The sequence below is a fragment of the Somniosus microcephalus genome, chromosome 16 (genome assembly GCF_052327205.1).
Source record: "Somniosus microcephalus isolate GS21.2 chromosome 16, FLI_Smic_1.0, whole genome shotgun sequence".
Taxonomy (NCBI): domain Eukaryota; kingdom Metazoa; phylum Chordata; class Chondrichthyes; order Squaliformes; family Somniosidae; genus Somniosus; species Somniosus microcephalus.
Genome location: NC_141002.1, coordinates 102,891,708 through 102,911,512, shown reverse-complemented (window position 1 = coordinate 102,911,512; position 19,805 = coordinate 102,891,708). Strand labels below are relative to the sequence as shown.

General features: G+C 44.0%; 1 protein-coding gene across 3 annotated transcripts in view; it reads right to left on the bottom strand.

The window, feature by feature from the left end:
* gnptab (N-acetylglucosamine-1-phosphate transferase subunits alpha and beta) overlaps positions 1–19,805 on the bottom strand; it is a 122,520-nt gene that overhangs the window by 62,667 nt on the left and 40,048 nt on the right. For all 3 annotated transcript variants that reach the window (XM_086009603.1, XM_086009604.1, XM_086009605.1), the window contains exon 8: positions 18,266–18,400. In XM_086009603.1, the coding sequence (XP_085865729.1) occupies positions 18,266–18,400 (135 nt within the window). The remainder of the gene's footprint in view (positions 1–18,265; positions 18,401–19,805) is intronic.

The following is a 19,805-nucleotide window of genomic DNA, read 5'->3' as shown; positions in this document are numbered from 1 at the left end:
TCGGCTCCCATCAGCAAGCTTGTACACTGGCTTAAAATTCCCACTTCCGCTCTATAGGAGCACCCTGCAATGTGCCCCTGGCCCTGAAATGCTAAGAGAACAGCCGCCCACCCAACCGACCCCAGCCCAGGAGGCCACAGGACACCCTTTACCAAAGCTGCACGGGGCTCTTGTGATTCTCTTTTCCTCCTCTGCAGACAACATACCAATTCTGCCAAGGGGCTCCTCAGCTCAGCTAATAAGCCTCCTCTCTATCCCAGTAATCTAGTATTTAAATGCTGTATGTAATTACGTGTAACTCCGTATTAGCATCTGCAGTGCAAACAATCTTGCACTTCAGTGATAAAAAAGACTAATCTCCTTTATATAATTAGCAATAGCCATTAAATGGAATTTATTGCATTCTAAATGTATGTTAGTGTCCACCACAGTACCATTAGCACCCTTGGGTTTATTTTATCTTTTATCAGGTATGTTTTTCTGTGATTAGTGTTAAATAATTAAATTATGGGGAATGTAGCCATTTGAATCTGAAGTCATTTGAGTGCGTGTATCACACTTCCACCAAATTACCTCAAATTTCATGAAACTGTACATCACACCTGAACATTTAGGAGACATTAAAAGTAGGTAAAGCTATATAGAAAAGTTTCCAATGAAAAGTCAAAGCATGTAGAGCTGTGAAAAATCTGTATTTACATTCTGCGAGAAAGGAGAGTTCAGCACACCAGCCTAAACTTTCATTTGCAATATCAGATTAGTGCTAAATGTACCCGCATGACATTCCTCTCGCCACAATTTTAGCTCCAGCCACTGTACCCAACACTTTTTATTCTTGTTCTTACATATGCCACAGGATTACCTCATACAGCAGGTTATAAAGCACCTCATTACATCCTCAGAACGTTCCAAAGCACTTTTCAACCAATAACCTTTGAAGTGCAGTCGCTTATGTAGGCAAACCAGCAGTGAATTCTGCACACAGCAAGGTTCTTCCACAAGCAGCAACTAGATTATATTTTTGATAGTGTTGGTTGAAGGAGGAGCGTTAGCCAGATCACCAGTAGAACTCCCTGACAATGTTCTCTCTGATTCGTTTCCCCCGTGCGCAGACCCTTTAAATTTGCCACGCAGGCACCGTATCTTTTCCAGCGGCAACAGCTGGTGAGCGGCCTGCACGGGACCTCCCGATCTTGCTGCAGTTATACAGGGCCTTGGTGAGACCACACCTTGAGTATTGTGTGCAGTTTGTCACCTTATCTGAAGAAGGATGTTCTTACCATGGAGAGTGCAGCGAAGATCCACCAGACTGATACCTGGGATGGCAGGAATGACATATGAGGAGAGATTGGGTTGATTAGGTTTATATTCGCTAGAGTTTAGAAGAATGAGAGGGGATCTCATTGAAACTTATAAAATTCTAACAGGACTAGACAGACTAGATGCAGGAAGGATGTTCCCGATGGCAGGGGAGTCCAGAACCAGGGGTCACAGTCTAAAGATAAGGGGTAAGCCATTTAGGACAGAGATGAGGAGGAATTTCTTCACCCAGAGTGGTGAACCTGTGGAATTCTCTACCACAGAAGACAGTTGAGGCCAATTCATTAAATATATTCAAGAAGGAGTTAGATATATTTCTTAAGGCTAAAGGGATCAAGGGATATGGGGAGAGAGCAGGGACAGGGTACTGAGTTTGGATGATCAGCCATGATCTCATTAAATGGCGGAACGGGCTCAAGGGGCCGAATGGCCTACTCCTGCTCCTATCTTCTATGTTTCTAATGCACGGCCATGCGCCCGCGCACCTTAGAGGTAACGTTGCTCCCTGCTACTCTTCAAATACTGTCATGGATCCTTTACCTGAACAGGCAGGTGGACCCTTTAACATCTCATCTGAAAGATGATAACCCAACAATGTAGCACTCCCTCAGTACTGCATTGATGAGACAGCCTGACAGATGTCATGTCCTGTGTATTCATATCCAGAAAACCAGAACAATGACTTATACTAGTATTGTGGCAAGAAACAGGACAAACCTCTTAACTGCACCAAGAAACTGTAACACAGCAATCTTTAGTGAAAAAAGGGAGGAACACTGATTTAATATGGATTTGACCAGGAAGAAGTCGTCATGCTTGCTGGCAGCAAATGCAGCGCTAAGACTGATTGCACATGTACCAAGTTCTGTCGAGGTGAGATTTATCCAATTATGAATCTCAGTTCTGCATAGCAATGCGAATCTTTAATCTGGATATCATCTGTAGTTTTATGTAATTTATGAGCCTTTAACTCAGCTATTATCTTACAAGTTAACCTTCAGATTAAAGCCCAGCTTGTATAGTTACCACACTGTATAATTCAATTCTTCAAAAATGACCTGCCACTATAGTTTACATACCTGGTTATTCTTGTTACTTTATAAAAATGCAAACACCACCCATCGCTATGTATTTGAGTATTAAATCCAAGTACAACTAGTAGTTTAGATAACTGGAAAATGTAAAGAGCACCATCTGGTGGCTGAAAAGAATCAGTCGTCTACCAAACATCTCCATTCTGGAAAACATACAGAAACAGAAACTACTAGAATAGTTACCTTGCCAATTATTAATTGATTTCCTTTCTGCACTGCATAAATATGAAACTAGTAGCATGCCACCCATCGTAGAAGATTCCACATCAAAATTTTAATGACGATATCATTTGTAAGGGTGTCCTAGGCGTATGGCTGATTAGTGAATCCCTAGGGATGATGAACATACTGCTGAGGATGTCAGGTGAGATTTGGGATGAAAAGGGGTCATTTTACAAGTCTGCATTGCTGGTGGGGGAAGCCTTGCCCACTGTCCGTGTACATTAGAAATTTGAGCACACACTGCCCATGACCATCGATGCAGTACAGGCTCAAAACTACCCCTTGAAATGTGCAAGGTACTTACAATCATCAGGAGGAAGTCAATGACTACAAGGGAGGTACCTCTGGATTGGAAACAAAAAAATACGGGTATCCATTTCAAAGACGACAATAAAACTAGTGGGTAATTAGACCCAATAGCCCAACCATGATAACCAGAAAAAATATGGAATCAATTGGGAACAAAGTTGACGATTCGTTTAAGTGATAGCCAATCGTTTCAGAAAGAAATTTATATAGCGCCTTTCACGACCACCGGACGTCTCAAAAGCACTTTACAGCCAATGAAGTACTTTTGAAGTGGAGTCACTGCTGTAATGTATCACACTGTTGGTATGACACTCGCCTCTGAGTCAGAAGGTTGTGGGTTCAAGTCCCACTCCAGGGAAAGCACATAAAGCTAGGCTGACACTCCAGTGCAGTGCTGTGGGAGTGCTGCACTGTCTGAGGTGTCGTCTTTCGGATAAGACTTTAAACCGAGGCCCCGTCTGCTCTCAGGTGGATGTAAAAGATCCCATGGCACTATTTTAAAGACGAGCAGGGGAGTTCTCCCCGGGGTCCTGGCCAATACTTAGCCCTCAATCAACATAACAGAAACAGAGTATCTGGTCATTATCACATTGCTGTTTGTGGGAGCTTGCTGTGTGCGAATTGGTTGCCGCGTTTCCCACATTACAACAGTGACTCCACTTCAAAAGTACTTCATTGGCTGTAAAGCGCTTTGAGACGTCCGGTGGTCATGAAAGGCGCTATATAAATGCAAGTCTTTCTTTCTTTACATGGAAGGAAAAAAGGGGCATGCTTAATAAATGGTATCAAACTAGTTTTGAGATTGACAAACTCAACGCTCAACACGTCAACTCACTGCAAAGCAGCAATCACAAAGCAAACAAAATAGTGTCTAATCAGTACAGTAAATCAAAGATCATTGAGCTATACAAGCTATACAATGCTCTGGTTAGATGGTACAAGTACTGCATTCAGCTCTGGTCACCAAGGCACAAGGAAAACATCCAAGCCCCAAAAGTTGTACAAAGGCCAAAAGACTAATCCATAGTGGTAGATGGTTGGGTTATGAAGAAAGATTAGAAAAACTGACTTCAGCCTTGAAAGCAAGCAAATGAGAGGAACACCGAGATGCAGTTGGTAGCACTCTCTCGCCTCCGAGTCAGAAGGTTGTGGGTTCAAGCCCCACTCCAGTGACTTGAGCGCAAAATCCAGGCTGACACTCCAGTGCAGTACTGAGGGAGCGCTGCACTGTCAGAGGCGACGTCTTTCGGATGAAGCGTTAAACCGAGGCCCCGTCTGTCCTCTCAGGTGGACTGTTTTGAGGAGGAGCAGGGGAGTTTTCCCCAGTCTCCTGGGGCCAAATATTTATCCCTCAAACAACATCACTAAAACAGATTATCTAGTCATCACCACATTGCTGTTTGTGGGACCTCGCTGTACGCAAATTGGCGGCCACATTTCCTACATTACCACAGTGACACTTGAAAAAAAGTTGGCTGTAAAGCGCTTTGGGACATCCTGAGATCGTGAAAGGCGCGATATAATGTACACCTTTCTTTTCTAAGTAGAACAGAAAAGGTTCATTCTGAGCACTATTTCAAGTTAATCCATTACTGTAGAACAGGACAGAGGTACAAGCTGGTAAAGAACTGATGTCAGCCAGCACTTTTTTAGGCAGAGTGATCCCTATTTGGAATAATTTTCTGAATGGGACAGTGGAGGCAAAACCTTAAATCATTCAAGAAGCAGTTAGATGATGTGATGTCCGGAAGGGGAGAAAGAAATACAAATGAGCTAAATGACCTCTCTTCTAGAATTATTTCCAACTGACAGTTGTGTGCGCATTGCGGGAAGGCACTGACAGAAGCAGCTCCAAATACTTCTGCATTTTCCAAACCTGCACGTAATTTTATTACATTACATAGGATTACAGAAAAGCTTACAAAATCTCTTACATGGAGTAGTTTGATTTGGTGATGGTTTTGCCAGACACTGGCTGAGTTTCACAATGCGCCCAGTCATACCCAATTAGATACTCATCCAGTATCACAAAATCAGCTTGTATATCTGGAGTTAACCCACAGAAAGAAATAATGGGAGCTTGTCAGAAAGGTACGGCAATAATCATGGGGTATTTTAATCTACATATAGACTAGAAAAATCAGATGGGCAAAGGTAGTCTAAATGAGGAGTTCATAGAATGTTTTCGGAATAGTTTCTTAGAACAGCACGTTCTGGAGCCAACCAGGGAGCAGACTATATTAGACCTGGTATTGTGCAATGAGATAGGATTAATTAATGACCTCAGTGAAGACGCCCCTAGGTAGCAGCGATCATAACATGATTGAATTTTACATTCAGTTTGAGGGAGAGAAGTGTGGGTCCAAGACTAGTATTTTAAGCTTAAATAAGGGCAATTATGAGGGCATGAAAGCAGAGCTAGCTAAAGTGAACTGGCAAATTAGGTTATGGGATAGGTCAATAGAGTTGCAGTGGCAGACATTTAAGGGGATATTTCAGAATACACAGAATATATACATTCCAACAAGAAAGAAAAATTCCAAAGGGAGGACCCACCATCCGCAGTTAACTAAAAAAGTTAAAGATAGTATCAAACTTAAAGAAAAAGCATATAATTGCGCAAAGATGGGTGGCAGGTCAGAAGATTGGACAGAATATAAAAAACAGCAAAGAATGACTAAAAGATTAATAAGGAGAGAAAAATTAGAGTATGAGAGAAAGCTAGCTACAAATATAAAAACAGATAGAGTTTCTATAGATTTTTTTTTAAGTTAATAAAGTGAGCGTTGGTCCTATAGAAAGTGAGTCTGGGGAATTAATAATGGAAAATAAGTAGATGGCAGTTGAATTGAACAGGTATTTTGCATCGGTCTTCACTATAGAGGATACAAGTAACATCCCAGAAATAGCTGTAAATCAGGAAATGGAAGGGAGGGAGGAACTCAAAGAAAATTACAATCACCAAGGAAGTGGTACTGAACAAATTGTTGGAGCTGCGGGCTGACAAGTCCCCCTGATGGACTTCATCCTAGGGTCTTAAAAGAAGTGGCTAGTGAGATAGTTGATGCATTGGTTTTAATTTTCCAAAATTCCCTAGATTCGGGGAAGGTTCCATTAGATTGGAAAACAGCAAATGTAACTCCTTTATTCAAAAAGGGAGGGAGACAGAAAGCAGGAAACTACAGGCCAGTTAGCTTAACATCTGTCATAGGGAAGATGTTAGAAGTTATTATTAAAGACATTATAGCAGGGCATTTAGAAAAGTTCAAAGTAATCAGGCAGAGTCAACATGGTTTTGTGAAAGGGAAATCATGTTTAACCGATTTATTGGAGTTCTTTGAGGAAGTAACATGTGCTGTGGATAAAGGGGAACCGGTGGATGTACTGTACTTAGATTTCCAGAAGGCATTTGATAAGGTGCCACATCAAAGGTTATTGCGGAAAATAAAAGCTCATGATGTAGGGGCAACATATTGGCATGGATAGAAGATTGGCTAGCTAACAGGAAACAGAGAGTAGGCATAAATGGGTCATTTTCTGGTTAGCAAGATGTAACGAGTGGTGTGCCACAGGGATCAGTGCTGGAGCCTCAACTTTTCACAATTTATATAAATGACTTGGATGAAGAGACCGAAGGTATGGTTGCTAAATTTGCTGATGACAAAGATAGGTAGGAAAGTAAATTGCGAGGAGGACATAAGGAAGCTACAAAAGGATATAGATAGGTTAAGTGAGTAGGCAAAGATCTGGCAAAGGGAGTACAAAATGTGGGAAAATGTGAATGCGTTGGAAGCAGTTCAGCGGTTTACTAGACTAATACCTGGAATGGGCGGGTTGTCTTATGAGGAAAGGTTGGACAGGCTAGGCTTGTATTCGCTGGAGTTTAGAAGAGTAAGAGGTGACTTGATTGAAATATAAAAGATCCTGAGGGGTCTTGACAGAGTGGATGTGGAGAGGATATTTCCTCTTGTAGGAGAATTTAGAACTAGGGGTCACTGTTTAAAAATAAGGGGTCGCCCATTTAAGACAGATGAGGAGAAATGTTTTCTCAGGAGGGTCGTGAGTCTTTGGAACTCTCTTCCTCGGAGGGCAGTGGAAGCAGAGTCTTTGAATATTTTTAAGGCAGAGGTAGATAGATTCTTGATAAGGGGGTGAAAGGTTATCGGGGGTAGGCGGGAATGTGGAGTAATTAGATCAGCCATGATCTTATTGAATGGCAGAGCAGGCTCGAGGGGCAGAGTGGTCTACGCCTGCTCCTAATTCGTATGTTCGCATGTACATATTCTGTTAAAGTTGATGTGTATGGTCTAAGTGCTCAGCCTGCAGAAAACCATCGCCAAACAAAACTAATCCATACAAGCAGAGTTTCCATAAACCATTTCCCCACCCCTCCGATATGACTGGTCAGAGAAAATTTGGGTAAACAGAGGTATTGGTTAAGATTAGCCAACTAAAGGAACGACGCATAGCTGCCCCGATATAGCTTGCCTCTGGTCACTAATGAAATTCTCACTAGTGAGAAATCATGACATTTCCTATTTGAAGAAATGCAGCTTAAGATCTTGGCTTGGAGAAAAAGGAAGCAACAAATTCTCACCAGTATAATTTTAGTGGCCACATCACATTTAAACTCAGTAGAATCTTTAGCAGATGTAATACAGCTGACACTGCTTATGCGGTGTACCTTAGGTACGACTGAGGATGAATTAAGCAGAACCCTCCATACTCCAGCAGTATGTGAAGAAATTTGTCACTATGGTTTCCTTTCCTTATATTCAAAATCGACTTTGCTTGAGCCCAAAGATGGCATCACATTTAATGACAACAAAATCTGTTGTAGGAATGTAGAGCTCAGAAGATGCAAAGTAGACCATATATATGCTGTATATACCTATATAACCTGTGACAAGGGGCTGTTTACACACAATCCTTCATACTCCTTTTCCTTCGATTGTGGTCAGGAAGGTAGAAGAATGAAATCTGCAAATAGCAATGGTATCGATCCTCGAGAGAACAGAGGCTCAAGCTCTGTTCCGGACGGTCAGATTCGATCTCTGAGCTACTATGGAGTTCATGGCATTGAATGCCAAAGACAAATTTTGGGAAATCTCAGCTTCAGTGGAGGACTAGTGAGCAATACTAGCAGAAAGCTTCCACCTGGAGGCAATGATGGAGCATTCTCTTCTCCCCCTCCACCCCATCAAACCCAACCTCTGCAAGGTCCTGAATGACCATGTTTACCGTGATACGGTAATTCAATCCTGTAGCAGTGCCAAACACTGCAGATGATCATCTCTACGGGTTTTGGCCAAAATGACAAACAGATCTGGCAAGAAGCCATGATGATCAACATAAATAGATTAGCCAGGCCATAGCAAACAATATGGCTGCATTTCATGCATGTGTGGGAGCTAGCACCTTGATCTTCTGTAATCATTCATTAAATAAAACTTCAGAATAAAAGCATCAGCATCGGGTGGGGGGAGGAAAACCAATGAGAAAAAGATCCATGCCACATGCCAAAACATCTTAAAATGGAAATCAGGGTTCCGTCCACTTGCACTCGCCCCCGTCAAAATGGACAGCCTGTTTCACTCTCCAGTAGTATGCGAAGAGAGTAGTTTGTCACTTTCTTTTTCTATAATAACCAGCACTTTAATTATTTGAAGAAATAAGCATTTGGTCATCAGTAGCATACCAGCACAAACTTACAGGATTACACAGGATATAGGGCACAGAAACAGGCCACTCGGCCCAACCAGTTTCTGCTCCACTCGAGCCTCCGCCCGTCTTTCCTCATCTAAATCTATCAGCATTTATTCCCTTCTCCCTCTGATGTTTGTCCAGCCTCCCCTTAAATGCATCGATACTATTCGCTTCAACCACTCCCTGTGGTAGCGAGTTCCACATTCTCACCACTCTCTGGGTAAAGAAGTTTCTTCTGAATTCCCGATTGGATTTCTTGGTGACTATCTTATATTGATGGCCTCTAGTTATGCTCTTCCCCACAAGTGGAAACATTCTCCCTGTATCCACTCTATCAAAACCTTTCATAATTTTATACACCTCTATTAGGTCACCCCTCAGCCTTCTTTTTTCGACCTCTGAACCTCTTCGTTCAGAGGATCGGAAGTGCCAGTTTCCCGTGCATGCACAGTGCATGCAGGAAACCAGCAATTCCATTCGGCCTACGAGTACCCCGTGCGTACTCACCCGGGGAGAGCCGAATTTCTGGGCCAATGTATTTTTTTATTAGTTTATGGGGTGTGGCGTCGCTGGCAAGGCCAGCATTTATTGCCCATCCCTAATTGCCCTCGGGAAGGTGGTGGTGAGCCGCCTTCTTGAACCGCTGCAGTCCGTGTGGTGAAGGTACACCCACAGTGCCGTTAGGTAGGGAGTTCCAGGATATTGACCCAGTGACGATGAAGGATCAGTGATATACTTTTAAGTCAGGATGGTGTGTGACTTGGAGGTGGTGGTGTTCCCATGCGCCTGCTGCCCTTGTCCTTCTAGGTGGAAGAGGTTGCAGGTTTGGGAGGTGCTGCCGAAGAAGCCTTGGCGAGTTGCTGCAGTGCATCTTGTAGATGGTACACACTGCAATCACGGTGCGCCGGTGGTGGAGGGAGTGAATGTTTAAAGTGGTGGATGGGGTGCCAATCAAGCGGGCTGCTTTATCCTGAATGGTGTCGAGCTTCTTGAGTGTTGTTGGAGCTGCACTCATCCAGCCAAGTGGAGAGTATTCCATCACACTCCTTACTTGTGCCTTGTAGATGGCAGAAAGGCTTTGGGGAGTCAGGAGGTGAGACACTCTCTGCAGAATACCTAGCCTCTGTCCTGCTCTTGTTGCCACAGTATTTATGTGGCTGGTCCAGTTAAGTTTCTGGTCAATGGTAACCCCCCCCCCCCCACCAAGGATGTTGCTGGTGGTGGATTCGGCGATGGTAATGCCGTTGAATGTCATGGGGCGGTGGTTAGATTCTCGCTTGTTGGAGATAGTCATTGCCTGGCACTTCTGTGGCGCGAATGTTACCTGCCACTTATCAGCCCAAGCCTGAACGTCGTCCAGGTCTTGTTGCATGCGGGCATGGACTGCTTCATTATCTGAGGAGTTGTGAATGGCACTGAACACTGTGCAGTCATCAGCGAACATCCCCATTTTTGACCTTCTGTTGGAGGGAAGGTCATTGATGAAGCAGCTGAAGATGGTTGGGCCTAGGACACTGCCCTGAGGAACTCTTGCCGCAATGTTCTGGGGCTGTGGTGATTGACCTTCAACCACCACAACCATCTTCCTTACCCTCAATTGTTTCCTTATGTCTTTATTCATCCATGGAGTCTCATTAGTGTTTAGTTTGTTCTTTCCTTTTAGCAGAATATATTTTTCCTGCACTCTGTTGAATACCATTTTAAATGTTTCCCATTGTCGCTCTACATCGTTGCCCATTTTATCTTCCCAAGTTCTGTTCTCAGCCCCTCAAAAATCAGCTTTTCTCCAATCTATTAACTTGGTTTTTGTCATTCTTATGTCCTTCTCTATTGTCATCTTAAAGCAAAATATATTATGGTCACTAATGCCTATATGTTCCCCTACTTTTACTTCTCTTATCTGCTCTGGCTCATTCCCCACAACTAGATCCAATAGCAAATCCTCCCTTGTTGGGCTTTTTTTACATATTGGGTTAGAAAGGAGTCCTGTAGATATTGTAGGAACTCCATTCCCTTATCCCCTTTACCTACCTCTTCTGTCCAATTAATATCGGGGTAGTTGAAATCCCCCATGATTATTATTCTATGTCTTTTACTCATTTCTCTAATTTGTCTGTGTAGTTCTTCCTCCACCTCCCTTCCACTATTAGGTGGTCTGACGACTATGCCTATTAGTGTAATAGATCCTTTATTATCTTTTATCTCTATCCATATGGATTCTATTTTTGTCTTGCTGATATCTACATCCCTTTTTTCTACTGCCATTGTTATCCCTAATAAATGTAAGAAGTCACACAACACCAGGTTATAGTCCAACAGCTTTATTTGAAATCACAAGCTTTCGGAGTGCTGCTCCTTCTTCAGGTGAAGTGGAGAAATGCATAAAGACACAGCTTATACAGTCAGATGTTTACAGGTAACCTTTCCAACTGCCATTTATCACACCTCGGCAGAGAGATAATCACAGCAGTCAAAGGTGTGAATGGTGTCCAAACAGGTCAGTCAGGGAAACATTACATCAAAGAACAATGAGGTGGGGTCACAAGAGGTCAAATATTGCAGATGCTGGGGTCTGTATGAAAAACAAAAAGACAAAAAACATTTTTTTTGGCTGGAAATCACAGCAGGTCCGGCCGCATCTGTGTAGAGAGAACAAGCCAATGTCGACTCGAGTCTAGATGACCTTGCATCAGGTGGGGTTACATGTAGCGTGACATGAACCCAAGATCTCGGTTGAGGCCATCCTCATGGGTGCGGAACTTGGCTATCAGTTTCTGCTCGACGATTTTGCGTTGTCGTGTGTCTCGAAGGCCACCTTGGAAAATGCTTACCCGAAGATCGGAGGCTGAATGTCCTTGACTGCTGAAGTGTTCCCCGACTGGGAGGGAACACTCCTGCCTGGTGATTGTTGCGCGGTGTCCGTTCATCCGTTGTCGCAGTGTCTGCATGGTCTCGCCAATGTACCATGCTCCGGGGCATCCTTTCCTGCAACGTATGAGGTAGACAACGTTGGCCGAGTCACATGAGTATGTACCATGTAGCTGGTGGGTGGTGTCCTCACGTGTGATGATGGTATCTGTGTTGATGATCTGGCATGTCTTGCAGAGGTTGCTGTGGCAAGGTTGTGTGGTGTCGTGGTTGCTGTTCTCCTGAAAGCTGGGTAATTTGCTACGAACGATGGTCTGTTTGAGGTTAGGCGGCTGTTTGAAAGCGAGTAGTGGAGACGTGGGGATGGCCTTAGCGAGGTGTTCGTCGTCATCGATGACATGTTGAAGGCTGCGAAGAACATGGCGTAGTTTCGCCGCTCCGGGGAAGTACTGGACGACGAAGGGTACTCTGTTGGTTGTGTCCCGTGTTTGTCTTCTGAGGAGGTCTATGCGATTTTTCGCTGTGGCCCGTCGGAACTGTCGATCGACGAGTCGAGCGTCATATCCCGTTCTTACAAGGGCGTCTGTAGGTGTCCATCGCGTTCCTCGTCTGAGCAGATCCTGTGTATGCGCAGGGCTTGTCCATAGGGGATGGCTTCTTTAACGTGGTTAGGGTGGAAGCTGGAGAAGTGAAGCATCGTGAGGTTGTCCGTGGGCTTGCGGTAGAGTGAAGTGCTGAGGTGTCCGTCTTTGATGGAGATTCGTGTGTCCAGGAATGAGACTGATTCTGAGGAGTAGTCCATGGTGAGTTTGATGGTGGGATGGAACTTGTTGATGTTATCGTGTAGTCTTTTCAGTGATTCTTCGCCGTGGGTCAATAGGAAGAAAATGTCGATGTATCTGGTGTATAGCGTTGGTTGGAGATCCTGTGCAGCGAAGAAGTCTTGCTCGAACTTGTGCATGAAGATGTTTGCGTATTGGGGTGCGAATTTGGTCCCCATGGCTGTTCCGTGTGTTTGGGTAAAGAACTGGTTGTCGAAGGTGAAGACATTGTGGTCAAGGATGAAGCGGATGAGTTGTAGGACGGCGTCTGGAGATTGGCTGTTGTTGGTGTCGAGTACTGAGGCTGTCGCAGCGATGCCTTCATCGTGGGGGATACTGGTGTAGAGTGCCGAGACGTCCATCGTGGCGAGGAGTGTTCCTGGTTCAACTGGTCCGTGGGTGCTGAGCTTCTGTAAGAAGTCTGTAGTGTCGCGACAGAAGCTGGGGGTTCCCTGTACGATGGGTTTCAGGATGCCCTCGACATATCCAGAGAGGTTCTCACACAGGGTTCCGTTGCCTGATGCGATAGGACGTCCAGGTGTGTTGGCTTTGTGTATCTTTGGGAGGCAGTAGAAGTCTCCCACGCAGGGAGTACGTGGGATGAGAGCATGTAGGATGCTTTGAAGGTCTGGATCGAAGGTTTTGATCAGTCTGTTGAGTTGGCGGGTGTGTTCTTTGGTCGGATCTGCGGGTAACTGTCTGTAGTGTTCCTGGTTGTCCAGTTGTCGGTATACTTCTTTGCAATAGTCCGTTCTGTTCTGTATGACGATGGCACCTCCTTTGTCTGCTGGTTTGATGACGATGTTGCGGTTGGTCTTGAGAGCGTGGATGGCGTTGCGTTGTGCTCGGGTGACATTCTGGACTGTCTTGTGAGTGCGGCTGATGAATCTGGCGTTGATGCATCTCCTGACAGCTTGAGCATACATGTCAAGCTTAGGGCAGTGACCCTCCGGAGGGGTCCAATTTGACTCACTCTTCTTCGGTTGCTGCACTGCGGATCCCTCTGTCTGCTGTTCCGGATCATTGATTGTCTCATTGGGTTCGCTGCTGACATCTTGGGATTTGTGGAAGAATTCCCGGAGCCTCATTCTCCTGATGAATTCCTCTGTGTCTGCCGCGAGACTGATGGGGTCCATTTTGGTGGTGGGGCAGAAATTGAGCCCTCGGCTGAGAACTTCAATTTCATCTGGTTGAAGGGTGTGGTCGGACAAGTTGACGATGGATTTCCCTGTGGTTTCAACCGTGGTACCGGGGGAGGCTTGGTTGCTGCTGCTGGTGATGCCAAGTTTCTCAAGCTTCCTGTTCTCGGTGTGCATGTAGGTAGCGTAGTTCCGTTGCCTTGTTTGTTTGGCGGTGTCTCGTAGCTGGTCTGCTGCGTCCTGAGCACAGGCTGAGAACATGGACTCCATCTCGGTTTCGAGGTTGCGGCGTCTGCTGTAGAGCTGGTGTACAAGATGGTTGAGGAGTGTGCAAGAGGTACGACGGCAGAGTCTCTCAGCGTAGTCTGTGTTGTAGGTCGACTTGAGTGGGTTAGTGATCTGTAGTCCTTTCGGGATCTTGTCTGCTTTCTTGCATCTCTGTAGAAACTTGATGTCTGTGTCGATATGCGCGATCTTCTTGGAGATCCTCTCCACTTTGAGCCGGCAGTTTGTGGTGTCGATAGTAGCCATGGTGTGGAGATGCCGGAGTTGGACTGGGGTGGACAAATGTAAGAAGTCACACAACACCAGGTTATAGTCCAACAGCTTTATTTGAAATCACAAGCTTTCGGAGCGCTGCTCCTTCTTCAGGCGAAGTGGAGAAATGCATAAAGACACAGCTTATATAGTCAGAGAATCATGTCAGATGTTTATCCAACTGCCATTTATCACACCTCGGCAGAGAGATAATCACAGCAGTCAAAGGTGTGAATGGTGTCCAAACAGGTCAGTCAGGGAAACATTACATCAAAGAACAATGAGGTGGGGTCACAAGGGGTCAAATATTGCAGATGCTGGGGTCTGTATGAAAACCCCAGCATCTGCAATATTTGACCCACGGCGAAGAATCACTGAAAAGACTACACGATAACATCAACAAGTTCCACCCCACCATCAAACTCACCATGGACTACTCCTCAGAATCAGTCTCATTCCTGGACACACGAATCTCCATCAAAGACGGACACCTCAGCACTTCACTCTACCGCAAGCCCACGGACAACCTCACGATGCTTCACTTCTCCAGCTTCCACCCTAACCACGTTAAAGAAGCCATCCCCTATGGACAAGCCCTGCGAATACACAGGATCTGCTCAGACGAGGAGGAACGCGATGGACACCTACAGACACTGAAAGACGCCCTTGTAAGAACGGGATATGACGCTCGACTCGTCGATCGACAGTTCCGACGGGCCACAGCGAAAAATCGCATAGACCTCCTCAGAAGACAAACACGGGACACAACCAACAGAGTACCCTTCGTCGTCCAGTACTTCCCCGGAGCGGAGAAACTACGCCATGTTCTTCGCAGCCTTCAACATGTCATCGATGACGACGACGAACACCTCGCTAAGGCCATCCCCACGCCGCCACTACTCGCTTTCAAACAGCCGCCTAACCTCAAACAGACCATCGTTCGTAGCAAATTACCCAGCTTTCAGGAGAACAGCAACCACGACACCACACAACCCTGCCACAGCAACCTCTGCAAGACATGCCAGATCATCAACACAGATACCATCATCACACGTGAGGACACCACCCACCAGGTACATGGTACATACTCATGTGACTCGGCCAACGTTGTCTACCTCATACGTTGCAGGAAAGGATGCCCTGGAGCATGGTACATCGGCGAGACCATGCAGACACTGCGACAACGGATGAACGGACACCGCGCAACAATCACCAGGCAGGAGTGTTCCCTCCCAGTCGGGGAACACTTCAGCAGTCAAGGACATTCAGCCTCCGATCTTCGGGTAAGCATTCTCCAAGGTGGCCTTCGAGACACACGACAACGCAAAATCGTCGAGCAGAAACTGATAGCCAAGTTCCGCACCCATGAGGACGGCCTCAACCGAGATCTTGGGTTCATGTCACGCTACATGTAACCCCACCTGATGCAGGGTCATTCAGACTCGAGTCGACATTGGCTTGTTCTCTCTACACAGATGCGGCCGGACCTGCTGTGATTTCCAGCCAAAAAAAATGTTTTTTGTCTTTTTGTTTTTCATACAGACCCCAGCATCTGCAATATTTGACCCCTTGTGACCCCACCTCATTGTTCTTTGATGTAATGTTTCCCTGACTGACCTGTTTGGACACCATTCACACCTTTGACTGCTGTGGTTATCTCTCTGCCGAGGTGTGATAAATGGCAGTTGGAAAGGTTACCTGTAAACATCTGACATGATTCTCTGACTATATAAGCTGTGTCTTTATGCATTTCTCCACTTCACCTGAAGAAGGAGCAGCGCTCCGAAAGCTTGTGATTTCAAATAAAGCTGTTGGACTATAACCTGGTGTTGTGTGACTTCTTACATTTGTCCACCCCAGTCCAACTCCGGCATCTCCACACTATCCCTAATAAGTACAGCTACTCCACCTCCCCTTTTCCCCTCTCTATCTTTTCTAAATATGTTATACCCTGCAATGTTCAATTCCCAGTCATGATTTTTCTGTAGCCATGTCTCAGTTATCCCTACTATGTCTGGTTCCTCCCAGCGCATAATTGCCTCCAGCTCCCGTTTTATTTTGGACACTGTGTGCATAGCTCACAGCTGTGTTAGCTCAGTAGCTAGCTGCTCGACAGGTTGCAGATTACTAAACTTCACCCAGTTGTAAACCTGTTTCCCCAGTTGTAAACCTGTTTCTCCAAGGATAATGGCTTTCCTCAAATGAAAGTTACGATATATACCCACTAAGAAAACCCAGGCAGCATCAATTCCTCCCAGTGCAGCACATGCATTAAAAAAAAATACTTCAAAAGTCCTTCTTTGTCAAATGCAGAACTTCAACACAATTGTTTGGCTATATTTTAGAAAGCAGTATGTGAATGGAAGTTAAATTCAGTCAAAAATAAATAGAACGTAACATGACATTGGATGATGAGTAATGAGATAAGTGCATTTAAAATAAAAAAGGGATATATTAAATAAACTAATCAAACTCAAAGAGGATAAAACCCCTGGTCCAGATGGATTGCATCCACGCATTTTAAAAGAATCTAGGGGAGAGCTAGCAGAGGCATTACTACACATATTTAATAATTTGTTAGAAAAAGGTGTAGTGCCAGAGAACTGGTGGATAGCTAACGTAATACCGATATTTAAGAAGGGGGATAGAACATGTCCAGGGAATTATAGACCAGTCAGCTTAACATTGGTGGTAGGAAAAATAATGGAATCCCCACTAAAGAGGAGAATAGAACAACATCCGGAAACAAAAAGTATAATAATGAATAGTCAGCACGGATTTCAAAAGGGAAAAATCTTGCTTGACCAACCTTATTGACTTTTTTGAACAGGTAACAGAGAGAGTAGACAATGGTAATGTAGTAGATGTAATTTATCTAGATTTTCAAAAGGCCTTCGATAAGGTGCCCCATAATAGACTGATGAACAAGGTCAGAGATTGTGGAGTCAGGGGACAAGTAGCGGAATGGATTGCTAGCTGGCTTCAAGACAGAAAGCAGAGAGTGGGAGTAAAGGGTAGCTATTCACAGTGGCAGAAGGTGGGTAGTGGTGTTCCACAAGGATCAGTGCTGGGACCACTGCTGTTCACAATTTACATTAATGATTTAGACTTTGGAATCAAAAACATTTTCTAAATTTGCAGATGATACTAAATTGAGGGGAATAGTCAATACGGAGGAGGACTGCAACAAATTACAGGAGGACATTAATAAACTTGCAGAATGGGCAAATAATTGGCAAATGAAGTTCAACACAGACAAATGTGAAGTATTACATTTTGGTAGGAAGAATAGGGAGGTCACGTATCACTTGGAGGGTGCGAGTCTAGGTGGGGAGTACAAATACACAAATCACTAAAGGTTGGGCCACAGGTTAGCAAGCCCATTAAAATGCAAACAAAGCACTAGGGTTTATTTCCAGAGGGATAGAATTGAAAAGTAGGGAAATTATGCTAAACCTGTATCGAACCTTGGTTAGACCACACTTGGAGTACTGCATGCAGTTCTGGTCGCCATATTATAAAAAGGATATAGAGGCACTGGAGAGGGTGCAGAGAAGATTTACAAGGATGATACCAGAAATGCGAGGGTATACATATCAGGAAAGGATGAACAGGCTGGGTCTCTTTTCTCGTGAAAAAAGGCTGAGGGGTGACCCAATAGAGGTCTATAAAATTATGAAAGGTTTTGATAGAGTGGAGAGAGAGCATGTTTCCACTTGTGGGGAAGAGCATAACTCGAGGCCATCAATATAAGATAGTCACCAAGAAATCCAATAGGGAATTCAGAAGAAACTTCTTTACCCAAAGAGCGGTGAGAATGTGGAACTCGCTACCACAGGGAGTGGTTGAAGCGAATAGTATCGATGCATTTATGGGGAGGCTGGACAAACATCTGAGGGAGAAGGGAATAAATGCTGATAGATTTAGATGAGGAAAAATGGGCGGAGGCTCGAGTGGAGCATAAACTGGTTGGGCCGAATGGCCTGTTTCTGTGCTGTATATCCTAAGTAATCTTATGTAACATGGGGGGAGGATGATCATGTGCAAGGGCAGTAGTTGTGCTCCCATTTCCTGAGCTCTGGCTGGGGCACATTATCAGGGAGTTGAGTTTAGAAATACATCAGTAGGAATATAGTGTTAGCAGCAGTCTGGTTTCCAGCTGCAACTGATGGGAAAATGATACATCTTTCATTTATAAAATACCCAGTTTTCATACTCTCCCAAAACCTTTCATTAGAGAAGATCTCACCTGCTTCATTTTGCCCGTAACAACCGGTGGCATTTTGGCTCGAAGTTGTTCCTCCTCTTTGCATGATGCTGGAAACCCACTCAGGAAAGCAAGATTCTGCATTAGGACTGACCCAGGAGATTCTTTATCTGTGGTCTAGACAAGTAAGTTACTTCCTATTAATTTTCTGTAGTTACTGAGAAATAAAAGTTACGAAACATTGAAGATCAGCTGAACAGAAACTTTCAGACAAGCAAAAAAGTCAAACCACATTAACATAAATCATCTTTTAAATACTAGATGTTAAGGGGGGCATCCACGTACACTTTAAAGTCAGAAACTCTTAAGCCTACGTTAATCTTGCTTCTGAAACTACTTCTATTCAAATCATTTTACTTTAAAAGGGGCACAATCTTGACAAAAGTATAAGGAATAAGGCTTCTAAACCATGTCAATGATGTGAACTGTGTCAATGTATTTGACTGGCACACGATGACAAAATCAATTAGATTCTTCTTCAAAGGCTTGCAAAATATTTTCTTGAAGACAATACCCTTGAAGCAATTATAGACTATTGATGAATTTTAACATTAATCAATGTAAACTGTTCTTTCACTGAAGCAAGCTTCTTGAATATCACCAATCTGTGGCAACGTCCCACACTACAATTAAATTCAATGAGCAGTGTTTATTTGGTACAAGCAGTTCTGCTGCACATAACTCGAGGACTTCACTGTAATTAGGGATTAACCAAGGTTACAAACAAATAGAAACTAAAAGGGCAAATATAATCCAACAAAAGATACCAAGGTCTCAAATAACCACTGTTCATTTGTGTTATATTCAGTTTTGTGCAATCAGCTACCTAAAGAGTTATTAAAACTTCAAAAATATTAGAACTACACATCACAATGATCATCATTTTCCAAATGATTACTAAACTGAATAACAAGACCATAATCTTATCCCTTCTGGAGATCAAACCCTCGCCCACCCCCCAAGTTGCCTTTTCATCATATCCTTCAATCCCTTCCCCTTCCAGAAATGCATTCAATTGTTCTGTGAAGACATTTATACTGGTACATTTCAAAGGCCTTCCCTGGTAACTTGGTGAAAACTTACTGAATGTATCCTCTTTGTAAAATAAAAGGAGTACCAGCTGTCTAACTTTTTTCAGCTTTTGAACACTTGTTTTTGCATTGCACACGGTAGGGAAGTCCAGTTCTGTGCTACGAAGTAATATTGTGTGCTTTAAAATGCTATCACAAATGGGAGAGTGGGAAAACAACTTCATCAACTGGGAAGAATTCAGTTCACATCTACTTCCCTCTTAGGATCCAGATTTTCAGACAGTCATGAGAATTCCTACCGTTCCCAAGACCTCGAAGTTGGTGGATACAATTAAGAACTTTATACTGCAAGTATGACATAGAAGCACTTTGTTTTTTTAAGCTTCTGTACATAAATACAAATAATTTTGAAGACTACAGAATAATAATGCATTTTTACCAACTGCACCAAAGCATGCTCAATAATGCAATCAGGACACCAACTGAGCATA